This window comes from Hemicordylus capensis, chromosome 1, assembly GCF_027244095.1.
Source record: "Hemicordylus capensis ecotype Gifberg chromosome 1, rHemCap1.1.pri, whole genome shotgun sequence".
Classification (NCBI taxonomy): Eukaryota; Metazoa; Chordata; class Lepidosauria; order Squamata; family Cordylidae; genus Hemicordylus; species Hemicordylus capensis.
In genome coordinates, this window is record NC_069657.1 from 229,335,405 (window position 1) to 229,352,922 (window position 17,518).

General features: G+C 43.6%; 1 protein-coding gene across 1 annotated transcript; it reads right to left on the reverse strand.

The window, feature by feature from the left end:
- Positions 1 to 2,017: 2,017 nt before the first annotated feature.
- On the reverse strand, positions 2,018 to 16,615 carry ACKR3 (atypical chemokine receptor 3). Its single transcript, XM_053287190.1, has 2 exons — positions 15,747 to 16,615; positions 2,018 to 3,830 (listed from the first exon to the last, which is right to left on the reverse strand). The coding sequence occupies exon 2, from the start codon at positions 3,801 to 3,803 to the stop codon at positions 2,709 to 2,711; it is 1,095 nt and encodes a 364-aa protein (XP_053143165.1). The 5' UTR covers positions 3,804 to 3,830; positions 15,747 to 16,615; the 3' UTR covers positions 2,018 to 2,708.
- Between the last annotated feature and the right edge of the window lie 903 nt (positions 16,616 to 17,518).

A 17,518-nucleotide genomic window follows, 5' to 3' on the forward strand; every position in this document is an offset into this window, starting at 1 on the left:
AAGTGGCTAGGTTGTGTGTAAACAAGAGGATGGGCCCCATGAAATCAAGTGGCCCAACTGATACCATAAGTGGTTGCTGTAAGGCAGGGGCGTAGCTATAATTGAACGAAAGGGTTCAAAGGGCCCTCCAGCTCCACCCCTCCCTATTTTCTGCATTATCTCACTCACACTGGGGGGGCCGCCAGAGAGAGTGCTGAACACGGGCCTCCTATCCCCTAGCTACGCCCCTGCTGTAAGGTCATTGTGTAAGATCCTGTCTTGGTGGTGGTGGGTGGGTGGTTGGTATAGTGGAGAGAAACCACAAACTTTTGCAGTGTGTGTACTCTGTGGCTTAATATCAGAGGGTGCCAAGCATAATGAGCAAAATATAATGTCTTGGACCATCAGTGTGTGGATATAAGAATACAAATCACTGTTCTGAGTTTCAGCATGTAGATTAAGTCAGCTTCCTACATTACCTCTGGTGTATCCAAGTGCAGAAATGATCAGTGGCTTAATCTGTGTTGAAACATGTAATGATACGGGATGTGCCTATAGCAACACTAAATCCCAACAGATGATTCAACTTACTAAAAACTGATTGACCTAAACAGGACAGACTTTGAAGTCTAAGTAATTTGGAGTTTATAAATTCCAGAGGGAGAGCTGTGTAAGTTTGTCACTGCAAAAACAACAAAGAATCTTATGACACCTTAAAAACTAACAGATGTATTTGTGGCAAATCAAAGGAAGACACTGACAGGCCTGCAGAAAGAAAGAAAGAAAGAAAGAAAGAAAGAAAGAAAGAAAGAAAGAAAGAAAGAAAGAGATCTCAAGTTCTATTATGAATTATTGCTATTTATTATTACAACAGTCACAGTTATACTGTGCAGCAGCTAGGGCTACCACAAGGGATTAATTTTGTGCAGGTTTCTCAGCACTCTGCTTCTGTCAGGGGTCAGCAGCAAGCAGCAAGTGCTGGAGGCCAGAGGCAAACAGTGTAGACTGAGGTAGGCAAATGGGCAGATCCCAGGGGCAGAGCATGGGGATGGTTGAGAGCAGAGGGGATGGGTGTGCCGTGAGCTCTAGCAGGTTCTTCCCTCTAGAAGAGGAGTTGTTCAGACTGAGGAGCAGGCCTTGCTGCTGGCACTTTATAGGGGCGGGTGGAGAGGACACCGGATACCTGAGTCCACAGGCAAGACTCGTCATGCTGCTTAGGTAGCACCTCTCAACTGCTTCAGCAGACTTGGTGGTGCAGAGAGTAAGATGCCGGCCCCTGGTTACCAAGAGTGCTGCTCTGAGATCCTTTCTCCACCTTTCAAACTTCCTGGTCCACTTAAGATGCATACAAAAGGGGGTTTGGGAGATCTCACAGAGAAGCTCATCACCTGAAGTTTTAAGTGTTAGCAGAATTTCCCCATTGCATAGCATTGCTGAGCTAAAGATACTGCCCACATTCTAAAAATTCCTATCTGGCCCGATGGCAACCCTCCACTGATTTCTTCCGTTAACAAATGATAATGGTTAACATACCGTACAAGGGAATGTGGGCGGCTTGAGCACCACCTGCACCCTGGCATGTGTAAGCTCCACCAATGGGGCTGCACTGCAGGGCAGCCCCACTCTGTTGTATGCCCTCCATGCACGCAGTTGTGATGCAATGCTCATTGGAAACAACAGGCAGCACAGCTCCGTGCATGGAGCCCTTCCCACTGAGTGCTGCCTCTTGCCCTGTGGCACAGCACCGTCTCAAGCTGTGTTGGTGCTCAAGCTGCCTGCAGTGCATTCCCTTGGATGGTATGTTGGCCAATGATTGTATCAGACCAAGGCAGGTCCACCTAATCCAGCATTTTGTTTCTCAGAAGCTCACAGGCAGGGCATGAAGATGATCACCTCTACTGCACCTCGTATCTGGAGGGGAATTAGCCACTGACCTCTTCTAACAATACTATGTGATGCAGCATCTTCTTCAGAGCAAAACTGTGTACATCACAGCAATACTTAAAAAGAAAAAAGAAAACAGTATATCACTCCTGCGCTTTTTCCAAATATATTTATTTTAAAAAAAATAATTTACAAATAAGGAGAAGGGACACTGGGTTAAGTAAGTGTGACAGGATTAGAAAATAGAGAAACATATAACATTATCTTCATACACTATAGTGTGCATTATAATAATACTATATTACAACTAGATCATCATGACATTTTGCCAAGACCAACTCAGAATATAGCAATTATTTAACACAAGTTCTACTCTTACAATAGCAAATTGAATGGAAATTGAATATTAAAACTACAGGATTTGATATTCAATCACTGACAATATGCTACAAACATACATACATACATATATATTCCCCAATACAATTGCAAAAGCAAGAAAATAGAGTTCTGTGTTTTTTTAATACACACTGTAAAATGGATACAGTGAAGTCAAGAGTCCAGCTAGGGAAGGGGCTATCTGCTTCCCAAGCAGCATACAATAAATTGAGCAATATCTTTAGTACAAGATTGCTTTGTTTACTGCACATTTTCTCCACTAGCATAGCTACAAATAGAGTGGATAGGTTGGAAGTAGACAATCACAATAAAACACATGCAGCATTTGGGTAGTACATGTTTTGCTCCAAGAATTCATAGTTATTTTTCTTTTCATTTTTATTATATCAGGTCAAAATTATTGTGCAGTTAAAGATAGAGTTTCAGAGTCTTTTGTGAAGCTGGGATCATTTTGCATTTTGCTCCAGAGCAGAATACTCCATTTCTGATACCCTGGAAGTATCAATCAGTTTAGTAAGGCCAGTTTTTGCTGAATACTTAAAGATGAATGCCTTCATGAGTTCATACTTGTAGTTTCGGTTGATGAAGCTGTAGAGTATGGGGTTGACACAGCAATGGATCAGGGAGAAACACTGCGTAACATGGAGGGCTGTGAAAATGAAGTTCTCCATTTGGCAGCTAAAAGGTATGAAATGGAAGGTCAAGAATAAGTCAAGCAAGGCCACAACATGATATGGCAGCCAACAGAAGAGAAACACCACTATATAGGAGAAGATTATTTTTCCATTGCTCTTCCTCTCTTGGTCATTAGAGGCCGATATGGTCCTTGCTAGAAGACAATAGAAAACAGTGATGATAGGAAAGGGAATGATGAAACCTAGAACCACAGAGCTCAGTTCCATGCCGGCCAGCCACTCCTTGGCACTCTCCTCTGGATAGATAGGACGGCAGTAGGTTTCATTGTTGGAAGACACTGTCTTAAGGTAATAGGTATCAGGAAGAGACGCAAAGAAGGCAAAAAGCCACACAAATATGCAGATGCAACGGCGGATAATCTTCTTTTTAATGGTGCCAGAGGTTGTGAAGTAGGCAACTGAGAGATAGCGATCCATGCTCATGCATGCCAGGAAGAAGATGCTCCCGTACAGGTTAATGGAAAATACGAGGTGAGTGATCTTGCACATGATCTCTCCCATGTGCCACTGGGTGTGATGAGCAAGGGAAACCACCCAGACTGGCAGAGTGATGATCACACACAGGTCAGCGATGGCTAGATTGAATATGTAGAGATGAGTTTCATAGCCAGTTGTTTTGGCTTGAAAGTTCATCCAGACAACCAGAAAATTGGCCACCAGCCCTATTATAAATATAAAGATATAAAAAATAGAGAGAATGTAGAGCAGGGCATTTTTGTTGACTGTATTTGGGCATGATAAAGAGTCCACAGTGATACAGTCTCCATTACTGCAAGTCAAGTTGGCTTCAGTGAGGTTCCCCACTTCCAGAAGATCAAATATAGGAGGCAAATCAATGGTATTCATAGCTGGATGATTTGAAATTGAAGGAGTCTAAGAAAGAAAGAAGAACAAGAGCAAAGATAAACATCTTAGTTAAAAAGCATTTATTCCTTTACAATTCCTTTCATTCTAAATAACTGTACCAAATAACTTCACAGAAGGCTTTTCTTAGGTGGCATTTTACACAAGATACAGTACTTTAAATGTTAACATTTAACAAAACTATTGACAAATTAGATTGAGGGGGAGGAAAAACACTAGTCATAAAAATCAATATGATATATAATGGAGACATAATATTTTTAAAGTTACAAATTTACAGGACTTCTTTTTGGCTTTAGGCCCTGGCTGTGTCACTTTAATTAAGGGAATTCCTTTCTCCTGTCCAAGCAGTTTCAAAATTACAGTTCTGAGCTAAAAGGTTAGCTTCCAGTTTCCTCATACTCAAGCTTTGTACTAGCAGAGGTACCTAAAATCGGCTAGCAAACATTGTCACCCCCTTGGTCAAGAAGCACCCATATGACTGGATAGACATATTGCTGGATAGATCTGCCACTTTGTGATGTTTGCAGCTTTTTCATTGTCCATGGGATTTCTTATGCGTGTGCATGAAATTGGGAACAGTGGCAGAGTTGAAAACTGATAGATTCAACTCATGAAACACAATCCACTGGATAATTCTCCTGCACAATCTTCACTGAAATGAATGGGACCTGGGCAAGAACACATTAATTAATGGGAGGGACTCTTATTTAATTTTTCCACCTGAGACATCAAAGTTTGTAAGGCTGGTGCAAAGCAATTTGAAAAAATACAATTACTGTTATTGGAGTAAATGTGCCTTTCCAAAAGATTAAAAAAAGTAAAAGGTCAGGCTTTAAACATGGCACTTGATTAGTATTGTCAGGTTAAAAAACCGAATAAGAGACTTGATGTGTGGGCACTGCAAGATCTTCCCCTCAGGGGATGGAGCCGCTCTGGGAAGAGCAGAAGGTTTCAAGTTCCCTCCCTGGCTTCTCCAAGATAGGGCTGAGAGAGATTTCTGCCTGCAACCTTGGAGAAGCCGCTGCCAGTCTGTGTAGACAATCCTGAGCTAGATAGACCAATGGTCTGACTCAGAATATGGCAGCTTCCTATGTTCCTATAACCCATAAGAATGCCAAACTAGGTCAAATCACAGATTCCTCAAACCTAGCACTTCCTCTGATGACGGCCACTGGGATAAGATGGTGGGCAGCATCCAGACTAAATTACTTGCCAGTAGTCCTATAGAGTAACTCCCAAGTAACTTAGAACGGATGCTGCTCAGAGATTTTACCATTCCCCATGGCTTGTTCTTGGGAATCAGAACAAACTGCCTCCAAACATAGAGATTCCATTTCTAGATATCATGGCAAACAGTTGTGAACTAATCATTATGAACTGAGTATTCTTTGAAAAACTATTTACACCAGTGACAATTAAAACATTCTGTAGTCTTTAATATCATTGACTAATTATGAATTGTATGAAGGAATACTTCTACATGTTTCTCGTGCTGCTGCCAGTTAATGTCACTGAATGACCCTGAGTTTCAGTTCTTGAAATAATTTTATGGAGTAGATCATCCTCTCCATATCATGTATAAACCTTCTAATTTAGGAAGGCCCATCTCTTCATAAAAAATATGGGCCCACCCACACCACTTTCATTTTTAGCTGCCCTTTATTTGTACCTTCCTCTAACTAAAATAGAGAGACAAAAATTGTACACAGTGGCTCAGATACCACACAGAGTTCGACACACATGTTGCACACCACAGGTACTGCCGCAGCTTCCAAATGCACGCTGCAGTAGAGCACACTTGTGCAAATGCTAAAACTACATAGGGAAGTCGCGCGATCACACCTCCATTGGAAATGATGGCTATGCAATCGTGCAACTCCCTAGCACCACTTTAGCATTTGTGCAAATATGCTCTATGCATTTGGGAGATGCTGCAGCACCTGTGGTTTGTAAAGCTCCCCGGTACGCGAAGCTGCATAGTATGTGAGGCAGTATTTTAAATGTGGGTATACCATAGATGTATGTAATGCAACTATACTTGCTTAGTTGCTATTTTTGCTGGCAAAATAAATGCCTGTCCCTAAGACCGAGTCTATAAAGAGAGTCAATGAATTGTAGAGCTGGAAGGAGCCTTATAGGTCTTCTAGCTCAGTGCAGGAAACTGCTTCTGCATCGTTGACAGATGGTCATCTAGCCTCTGTTTGAAAACCTTCAGTGGAAGTTCAAAGAACAGACTGTGATCCCCTGGGCAGGGGGTCTTGTCAGGGAAAGCTAGGCCACCCAGCATGCGCTAGATATATCGCCAACAGCAACAGTGTCGCCAAGTGCAGCATTTTCCATTTTCATTTAAGAGTGAATGGGACACCAATGGCAACTCCATTGTCTGAGGCAGGTTCCTTCTCAACATTCCTTTCCCTGTTTGCAGGCCATGCAGTCTGAAGAGGGAAGGTGGCAGGAAGTATATCAGAAAGTTACAAAAGGTACACTCGTAAGTTCCATAGGGAGCTACATTCAATTTAAAAAAGACTTCCAGTTGAGACATCTCTAGAATGCTTGGTATTTCTTTCAGCTTTTAAAATTAAACTAACTGAATATCACTGCTATAATTGTATCAGAATCAAAAGATCCAATGCAAGAGTTATTATGAGAATCAGCCAGGAGAAGTAGCTAGACCCTATCATCAGAAACAGTTCTTTTCTGCCTTAACAATGGCCTCATCTCCAGCAGGTTGTCTTATTCCCTTAATTTCTACTGGTTCAGAGGAATTCTAAAAATTCAGATCCATGGCATTGAAACTAGAATCCAGCCCTTCTGCTTTATTTGTCTCTGGTCTCATTTGGTGACCATCACTACAACTGGTAGCAGCAGACCTACCTGAAGCTAAAAGGAATATGCTGCTGACTAGCTCAGACATGAGATAGTGACATGCTGAGAACTGGATGGAATCCTACCAACATTTGGGTTTACCACTCGTGACCCCAAGAAGACATCAGACAGATGTAGCTTCTCCAGATCAGGACTTTCTCTGTGCCAGGTACCCTCACTTGTATATTTGCTAAACATATTTATATTATAATTTTCAAAAAGGCATCCTCAAAGCAGTTTACAAAGCAAAAGGTACGAGGAAAATGGTCCCCTGTCCCAAACAGGCTTGCATCTACACACAAAACACCAGCAACAGCTACCAAGGTAAAGGTCTATGTTGGGCTGAATTGGGATAGCTAACTCCCCCTGCTAAATGGAGGAGATCTGCCACTTTTTAAAGGGACTACGTGCACCTTTTGTACCCAGTTAGCAAATGTGTTGCAATATTACAGTGTGCTCAGATCTATAGAGAAAGGTCTCTGGTATATAATGCTCCAGCACAGGTTACATAGCAAGCTGCCTTCTACTGTAGACAGTGCTGAGCTAGACGGACCAATGGTCTGACTCGGTATAAGGCAGCCTCCTATGTTCCTAGGAGTCAGATCATTGCTCCATCTAGCTCAGCACCGTCTACTCTACAGTGACTGGCAACAGCTTTCCAGGGTTTCAAATGGGTTTTCTCCAGCCCTATCTGGAGATGCCAGGGATTGACCCCACTGAGCAACAGTCCCTCTCCCGGAATATTTTCCTGCTTTGGGGCACAGATTAAAATTATTTTCAGCCTATGTCAGAATCAGACTCTTCCCCCACCCCTATACTGCCTAAGTGTACACTTCCGACCCTGGCCCCCATGAGGTGTGTCATTGGCAGCTCTTGCATCAAATAAGGCACTCAGGGATGCCGATATGCATTTGAGGAAAGGTTAGAGAGGATACGTTCCTGACAGGGTAGCACTTGAAAATAACTGTGATGTTCTGTACACACAACTAAACCCTGGCTTGTGCCCCTTTCTTTAAAAACAGTTGCCACATTTAGATCAGAAGTTTGGGACACTTCTGGCAGATTTGTCTTGGCTATCCATATCCACACAGAGATATAGATTGATTTGAAACAGCTCTGATTTCCTCCCTTTAAACTCGCACGTATAACCCACCCGCCTCTTTCTGGGTTTAATTTTGTGTTTTCAATTCTAACGTTTTCCCCTTGAGGGCATACAACCTTTCTGACACCCCATACCTCCTACTGGATTGTTGCCAGACACAACCTTTGCAGAACATGCCTTATTAAACCAAGAACCACTCCCTTTGCTGCTTGCACTTGCCTTTGGGGCAATGTTAATTTGATTTAGTAAACTGTTACATTTCCAAGCCAAAAAAGTACTTATCTGGCACTATGAATATCTTTGAGCTCCCCACTCTCCCATTAAACCTCATAGCATCGCAATAGAAATTTCAACAAGATTGTGAAGGCCAGCTTCTCCATCAGACCAGTCAGCAAAGAAAAGCAGCTGTACTGGATAAAACATTTCACTTATAACTTTGGTAAGGATTGTATCTGCAACCAGCATGAGAGTGCTTTGGGAATGCAAATCACTGAGCCTTTTCAGATGGAGGGCTTTTGTTGCACTTACTCCTGCAAAGCTTCCACATACAGCAGATCTTGAAGTGTGTGTGTGTGTGTGTGTGTGTGTGTGTGTGTTTCCTATCTACATTGCTGGTTGTTGGTACCCCGTCCCTCCCACTGTCCCCTATTCCCAGATTCCTTTGGTTTTCAAAAAATGTTTGATGTGATTTCACATGGCTCCTTTGCATTATGGATGTGCATGGAACCAGCGACTGATGGTTCAAAGGTCAAGGGGGTGGATTTAAGGCCTAGGGAGGGTGCTCTTACACCTGCATTATGTCTCTTATGTGCTTCAAATCCTTTTAAAACACACCTTTTCAGTGAAGCTTTTTTTGCATTTAATTAAACTTAAATGCATGTAGCTGAAAGGATCACACATTCTTCCCATTTACCCTGTACCTTCCCCCATCCTTAAAGTATGGGGGGGGGATCCCCGCCACCGAGCCACCCGGCATGGTTCCGTGCACATCCCTAGCTGTCAGTCTCTCAGGTCAAAGAAGGAAGGCCCATCCAGCTGATTCCATTTTGTCCCTCCAAAAATCTGTTAGATTTGCTTTCCTGTTCAGGAAAGCTGCCGAGCTAGAATTGGTTCATTGATCTGTTGACTGGAACTTTCAACCTATTATTAGTGTTTTAATTGTTGATTCTGTAAGATTTTTAACTTTACTATAGTTTGTAAGCCTCTGTACAAGAATCTATCTGATTGGTCAGTAGGTATTAAATTTTAGAAATAATGCAAGCCAACTGCCTTGTTAATTCTGGAGAGTGATTGAGATAGTGCTTTCTTGTCACTAAATATTGTCCTCCATGTTTTGGCAGCAAACTGGCATTTGCAGAACACAAACAAGTGAAGAACTAGGGGGAGAGGACAGGAACAGAAATAATATTATGTGAAATCCTACCAACTTGTTATTCCTGAGGACTAGGCTGGACATGATGACAGCAGATCTATGTGTTTGATCCAGATCTGCCATAATCCCATAGGAGCTGGGTGTGTCACAAAGGAGGTGCATGGGTGAGGAGTACAGAATCCTTCCCAGTTGTGGCTGACCTCCCCATATTTTGTCCCCTGGTGTCACTTGATCCTCAGCTGAGCTCCAAGTCCAGAATTAGGAGAATAAATGCTTGAAGAAGGACTGTGTGGAGGTAAGACATGGGCACGGGGAGAATTCTTCTCCTCTCACCTGCATGTTTCTTTTGAGAGAGAGAGAGAGAGAGATACACCACTTATGCCCATAATCTACATGATTTCCAGAGATCCTAGTTTAAAGACACAGATCTGCCACCATCAGATATAACTTGGCCATAAAACAGGCCTGCTCAACTTAGGCCCACCTGATGTTTTTGGACTACAACTCCCATAATCCACAGCCAGTGTCCAATAGCCAGGGATTATGGAGTTGTAGGCCAACATCTGCAGGAGGGCTGAAGTAGAGCAGCCCTACCATAAAACAATCCACTCCCTCCTCACCCCTAGCCTGTAGTAAGACAGATGGCTATGCAGCACCCAGGCTCAGCACCCTGGACAGATACCACAGAGCCCATCCAACAGCAACTGAAATAAAGACTCATTCAGTTCTCTTTGAGATCCTTCCTTGTTTATTAATATCATCAACTCTACAGTGCATTTTAAGCTCACCGTTCTCATTGACAAACGCTGTTTTCTAAAATGTGTATGCAAATGCAATATCAGATTCATCAGTGCAAGAAACATTTGCCTTGAGGGAGCCAGACTGGTTTTGATAATACAGCTCAGAGCATACTGCCCTCTGCTGAAATAAATCAGGAATCCTGGCACAATTTAACCCAAGTGAGACTTGCAGGGTTTTTTTTTTTGTTCTTTCTTTTTAAATCATCAACAGATATAAGTAACAAAACAATGCCTTCTAAAATGCATATACTAAAGAGTATCCCAAGGGAATAAATATGTTATCATTAAACTACCCTAGTTGTTATTTTACTCTGTACCAAGATTGCAAGTTCTTCTCAACCTCATTGGCAAACCCATGGCTCCTTTGCCCATCCTTGACTTGGTCATATGCTTGGTGGATTGTGACATTTCTTTGCTTTCCACAGGACAAGATTATTGCTACTACATCATGATAGCAAAGTAATACTAGTAAAAATGATCAATTGTAAGTTATACTAGCAAAAACAACAACAACAAAAAAGCCATGCTATATACAACCACAGAGATCAGAGATGAGGGAATCCTGAGTGTAATGTGGGTGAAGGGGCAGGTGTTCCTAGCCTTCATCATTGTGAAGAATGTTTTTAAAAGAGAAAGATCCTTTATTTATACCTCATATTTCCTCCAAGATGCTATCTATAGGGTCCTAGGTGATCTCCCACCCAGGTATTGACGAGATCCAGGCTGGCTTAGTTCCAACAAGGCTGATGTATGGACCTTTGGACCATGCCTTGGCAATCCCATGCTTTGTGTGGGGCTTCTCCCATCCCAGGAACCCCTGAGTCCTACACACACCTCTGCATTCCTTAAGTCATTAAGTTTAAGTTTTTATAATCTTGCAAAACTGCAAACAACCTTAAAGTTCTCAAATTGTGCAGATTATGAAATCAGCACATATACAGCACATATACTTTCTCAACTACTTGGCTAACCAAATTGTAGGGAAGAGTCTTGATCTCAGAAACTAGCAACAACATGGCAGTATTTGGAGGGAGAAAGGGAAAGGAAAGTGCCTGTCATGCTCAAAACTGGAAAATAAAAGTTTGGCTATACCATTGCTTCTATGCCAGATTCAGACACTGTGCTTTGATTTGCATTAATCCATTTAGTGCAGCTGACAGCACTAGCTTGTCACTACAAGTGAAACAGAGATTGAAAATGAATCACCTGACTTGTCAGGCATATTAAAACCTAACTTTGTTTAATGTTGTGGAATCAACAGCTCATTACACTTAAACTGTGCTGCTAAAAGCATCACATTCAGACCTGCAGTGTGAACTTTAAGCAAATGTCTTCCCCGCCTGATCAATGGTGCTGCTAGGTCAATACTCAACTGAATTCAATAATCAAGGGAGGTACTATTCTCTAGCAAAACACATCCCCCCCATGGGATCAAATAACAGCCCATGAAAGGAGAAGGCTTAAGCTGATTGTGGGCTTTGTGGCCCCCTGCCAGTGCTTACCCCAGAATAGCAAGAGAGTCTCGTCCAGCTTGCCAGCTAAACAGAAAACAATGCAGTCCTGACTCTTAGTTAATGAATGACTGGGGGGGGGGGGGGTCTTGCTGCATGCCAATCAGAGCTCTCTTCGGACAGGAGGCTCACCAACCTTTGCCGGCCAGCCGGCCTGGATATCTGCCTGTGTCGATACACTGAGAGCGTATTTAGACACTTGCATGTCAGCAAAGTAGAGCCACTGCCAGAAAAGTGATACACTCAAATCTCCATGGGGATTAGATGTTGATACTGAAGATCAGGGGCAGGCAGATCCAGAGATTATTGCATTAAAAGGCCAGTCTGGCTATTGTCTGGGCTTGCTCGAGTAACCGGAGCTGAGGGTTTCCTACTCAGAATTGGTGGGGGGGGCATATTGGTGGTCTAAAAGCCAGGTTGTCTAAAGCTATTTTCCCCTTGATGTGTCCAGGCTGTCTTTTTCCACAGAAGTGTGGTGAGAGGTTGGGGAACTGGTGTCAGATTGTATTTAAAAGAACAACCTGTGGCGTGGATGACAGAGGAAGCAGACTGTCACTACTGAAAGAATTTGGAATCATAGCAGAAAGATGCATCAATGCTTCCTTAAGTCTTCCCTAGCCACCTAATATCACAGTAGGGAAATGACCTGACTAGCAAGCCAGAGGTTGCCAGTTCGAATCCCCGCTGGTATGTTTCCCAGACACCTATATCGGGCAGCAGTGATATAGGAAGGTGCTGAAAGGCATCATCATCTCATATTGCACGGGAGGAGGCAATGGTAAACCCTCCTGTATTCTACCAAAGACAACCACAGGGTTCTGTGGGTGCCAGGAGTTGAAACCGATTCAACGGCACACTTTACCTAAGTCTTCCCTACTATTCATTTTCCCCGATTCATGCTAGGCCAGAGGGCATTCTTATGAATCTTGCATCTTATTCATTTCCACCCTCTCCTCTTCCTTTGGGAAACAAAGAATGTGATGTTGTGTGAGGATGTTTGCTGCCCTAACCAAATCATACAACAAAATGGCTTGCCTTGTCCAGCGTTTCATACTACATAGTAAGCAAAGCACAATGGAATTGAAACCTCGCCTATCTTAAATATGTCCTTTGGGGTTTTCTTCTGAGTTTTAAAATATAGAGCCTGATCCTGCAAACTTCAGGCTCTTCTGCACATTATGCATAATAAGGTGGTACAATCCTGGACTGTACCACTTCAGACTGCTGGTTAGAGTATATCTTGAATGTTTTCCCCACATAAAATGTTTCCTGAATGTACCAACTCACACATCGAGGAGCAGCAAATCTTTATCCCTGAGGTGCTAGTTTACTAAATAAAGGTGAGTATTTTTAGGGGGTGGCATTAAAAATGCAATCTGAAGTGTAGTGTCCAGTAAAGTACCAACTAATTCTGTATAAAGAGTACATAATTACTCATTGTACGAATACATGCAGAATACAATTTTAAAAGTTAGTCAATTTAGATAGTGGCTTATTCCCAAATTTTTTTGATTTTGCCAATGCTATGCACTTTTAAGGGCTTTAACTTTTAAATACATGGGTAAAAATCTAAGCCTTTGGTTGGAGGGAATCAAAAAGTAGTGCCAGCCATATTACTTGCTTGTGCACCTATTGGCTGAATGTGCTTCAATCATACTTGCGCAGCATACAGGAAAGCAGGCTAGGACGGAGCTTGGCTTCTGGTAAAGGAGGTGTAGAAAGCCTTGCTACTGAGTTGTCCTGTATCAAGACAAGTCTGCTTTTAATGTGGTATGTGCAAACATAAGCAGTGTATCAGAATAATATGATTAAAAGGGTGCTTGGTATCTTCTAAAATACACACAACAAAAGCTTAGCCTCAAAACTGACACCGATATACCCTTCCGCTATTCTTGCTCAACTTCACAAAACTGTCTTGGCAACAACACCCTCCAGACTTTGATTCCATGACTGAGGACAGACATACCAAAATGGGGCTGTGCCCAGCTTCATACCATTTCCCATCTAACGAGTCAGACAGTATTCAAAAGCATTCATTGGCTATTACTAGATGGCATTAGATGTATTAAAAGAATGGTGTTTATCTTATTTTATTTATTTATTAAGAATATTTGTACACCACCCCAAACTTGTACACACCTCAGAAGTGTTACACTTTGCTCCATGGTGTGAAAGTTCTTCACAAATGTATTTGCCTTTGCTTTGAAACTATATATTGACTTGTATAAGGAAAGGGAGTCCTGGAAGAAAGTATCCATGTGGGACACTTTGCTTTCACCCCATTAAGTCATGTGACATTTTCATTCGAATACCTGCTCTGTTTAGTCAAAGAAATTCTAAAGAATTTTAAGGAGCATTTAACACTTCACTCTTTTAACTAATTCAGACAATCATAACAAATAGAAAAGCCTGCCATGTGCACAGTCTCTTTCCATTCCCACAGAAGGCGTTTCCCTGGAACCAATGAGCAATGAAACCGGCCTTCTGCTGGTGGGAAGTTCAGAGCAGGGAAACATACAGACTTTTGCTGCCTTCTTATTACACAACTGTTAGTCACTTTTTCCTGTACAAAGTCAGAGACTCGTGATTGCGAACATCTGAACTTTTGGAGGAAAAGTTGCCATAGCAAGCCTTGAAACTTTGCAGAACAAAACTTCTCAGGAATGTCCCCAAATACTTTCAAAGGATCATAAAACCTTTAATAAGGCACTCTGCCATTTTTTAAAAAAAGCCACTCATTATTCTGCTTTTAGCAACTAAACAAAATAGCTTTACAACTCCTCATTATTCCTACAAGTTACAAGGCGACTATTTATTGCCCATCCACCCCTGATGTGACTGAATGCTTGTCTGCAAGGAGGCTCTGCTAGACTGCCTGCCCACAATGAATGACAATGGCAAAACTGGGTCTTCTTTCTCTTTGAATGTAGTGCAAGCAATACAAAAGATCAGATGGCAAGTTCTCTCCGTTTTCTAAGGGTGGTTAGTGAAACTTCTGCAATGCAACCCTATGCGTGTTTAATCTTGAGTGAGCCCCATCACATGCAATGGGACTTACTTTCTATTTGGCAGACTTGGTTTCTGCTGATGTGACCAAACAATTTACCACTAACATATGCATTTCCTGTGTTAACAAATAGCCCATAAGAGCCCTGACTCACATAGATCAAAAGCAATCATTGGCTATGACTACGGCTGAATCCTCAGCCATGGATTCTGGAATCCCTGGATTTAAATGAGCATGCTGTGCTATCCCAAGCAAGCTTACTTAGAAATAAATTACAGAGCATCCAATTAAACCTGCTCCCTTGTAAATGTGCTTAGCATTGTAGCATGATTCCATGCATGTTAACTCACAAATAAGTCCCACTGAGTTCAATGGTGTTTACTCCCAAGTAAGTGTGCACAGGATTGCAGCCTTAATCTCAGTAAAATCAACAGGATGAAGGCTCAGTGGAATCAATAGGCTCCTATACACACGAAGTAAGCCCCATTAAAAACAATGGGGACTACTTTCAAGTAAAGATGTAGGTTTGAGCTGCACATCAAATCCTGACCCAAATGCAAGTGCAGTATCCGGCTGTACAAGTGCTAACTATTACCCCTACAGAAGTTCTAAATTAAATAAATATTCATACAGACATATACACTCATATGTAAACCACTGGAGAGCCTTGTGATTGAGAAGCAGTATGCAAATCCTGTCAATCAATAAAGAGCAGCAAACATATGGATGGAATCGCTTGAAGAAGGGCTCTCGGGACAAGGCTGGCGTGATAATTCCTTAGCAAGTTAGGGCACAGGCGTTAGAGAAGGAGCAACAAAGTAGTCGTCTGCGCCCTGCTGCTTCCCTCTCTCGGCTGCAATAAAAGTTTCGGCTGTCAAGAGAGGCTCGATTGTATGCGAAATTAGGGGCTACCGAATGGGGCAGAGGGGGGCCCTCTCAGCAAAGGGACATTTCTTTGCCCCCCAACAAAGGCATTCCGAGGCTGGAATCTGAAAGGGGGAAATGTCCAAAATAGAACAAAGAAACTTAGGGAACCCCTGGAAAGGCAAACTCTCCTCCCCCATTTCGAAACAGCCCCCCTTTCCCCCCTAATTCATTGGTGTTTTTAAAAAAAATCACAGAAGTTTGCAAGCACCACTTTCCCCTGCTGGAGTGAATCAGGTCTTCAGAGAGGCGGGTTTGCCCCAGTTTCGCTGCAGGCTCCTGGCCTGCTTTTCTGTTGCCCTTCCTCGCCCTAGAGATCAGGGAAGAGGGCATCGCCTTACCTAGAATTGCCTTCTCCTTCCTCCTGAGCGCAGGGAGACGGTCCTCTCTCAGGGCAACTTGCAAGAGACTGACTCCTCTTTCCAGCTGACTCGTCGGTTATATACACTACAGACAGGCGCCTCTAGATGGCAGCTTGGCAGGTCGATTCCTCCTGCCCAAAGCAGAGAGAGAGAGAGGACGGACAGAGCCGCGCTTGTTTCTCCTGCCCATTTCATCCGGCTGCACACTCACATCCCTCGGAAATCGGAGCCTTTTCCTTTCGCAGAGGACAAACGCAAAGGCCGGGCATCTGCGCGGGGGACAAGATCACCTGCATCCTGCCCAAACAAAACAACAACAGTCGCCCCCCTCCCGCGCCGCCCCAATGCAAGGCGAAAGGCACTCCGCGGGGCTCTTCCAGCCCTCCCGTGCGGAGCGTGATCGCCACTCCAGCACCTAACGCGCTCGCCTCCATGCGCGCCCGGAGGCGCGTGGCTTGCTGGGAGCGAGGCTCAGGCGCGCTTGGCCTGCCATTGCGAGGCGCTCCGTCCAGTTCTTCTCAAACTGAGCGCTTGCTTGCCCAGCGGGAATCGCACTCGTCGACTTGCCCTTCTCCAGCTCGAAAGAGCCCTCGGAACGGCCCGCCACAATTCAAGTGACGCTGCGCCGTGCCCTCCCTCACGTTTCACTGGGATCTTGGAACTGTGGGCGAGAGAGACCTTTGTCTTGCGTTGCTCGCCCAAGACAAGCCCTGCCAGAGGGAACGAGAGAGGAATTGAGAGTCCTCCCGCCCCGCCATTGGCCCTTCAATTGCTAGGAGAAAGTTCCGTCCAACTCAACTGGGGTGGTTCTCATATAAATCTTCGACTCTCACTCCATGGTGTCATAGAACCGCGCTCATGGTGTCGGCTGCAATCCTAAGTATACTCGCTTGGAACGAAGTAAGTCCTCTTAAAAACATGTGACAAACACGACACCCCTTAAGTAAACATGGGAAGGGTTCGGCTGTCAAGGGAATGACTCAATATAAGATAGCAGGACGAGTACAACGTTGCAGCTCCATCGCACGTCGCACAATTCAAAGCTCATCACGGTCTCAATTCGCTCCAGTGCAAAACAAGACTCGGCCAAAATGTTTCGTCAGAACAGTGCCTGAACCGGTTTCGAGCGTTTTGGCCATAGGGAACAATAGGGAAACTCAAAACACCCCGTTGTTCTGCATGGGTTGCTCCTAGGAATGGAGCTAACCATGGGAGGGTGGTAGAGTTGGGCTGAGTGGTAGGGCACGATGGCTACTACCTACCAAAGTGCGTTGGGTGGCAGAGCATTATGGAAGCTACCTACCACCCAACCCTAGGATCCCATGGGGGGTTGGGGGAAAGGTTAAAAAAAACTGTTTAAACTCACCTGCTTGTCCTTTTTTTTTTTTTTTTGGTGGGTTGACTGGTAGGTAGCACCCATCATGCCTTACCACCCAACCCACTTTGGTGTCCCTAGGAGCTACCCATGGGGAGCAGTGGGGTGTTTCGAGTTTCCCCATTGTTCCCTATGACTGGAACAAGCTGCACTCAGAGTGCATGCACATAGGTTTTGCACTGCATTTTGCAACCCTGCCTTGAAAAATACTGCAAAAACGCACAGTAAAAAGGAATCTGTCCCTGCCAACACAGAACACACATTTCAAACACAGTCCAAAAATGGTCAAAAAAGAATCACAAGCCCAGAAACCACTGCCAGCCACAGTGCCTGTGCTGTAGTTACATTATTGGCACAAGTTGCTCTCTTACACACA

What these genes read in the sequence shown, in the direction of transcription:
- ACKR3 (XM_053287190.1), bottom strand. Translation starts at nt 3,803, where the DNA reads ATGAATACCATTGATTTGCCTCCTATATTTGATCTTCTGGAAGTGGGG.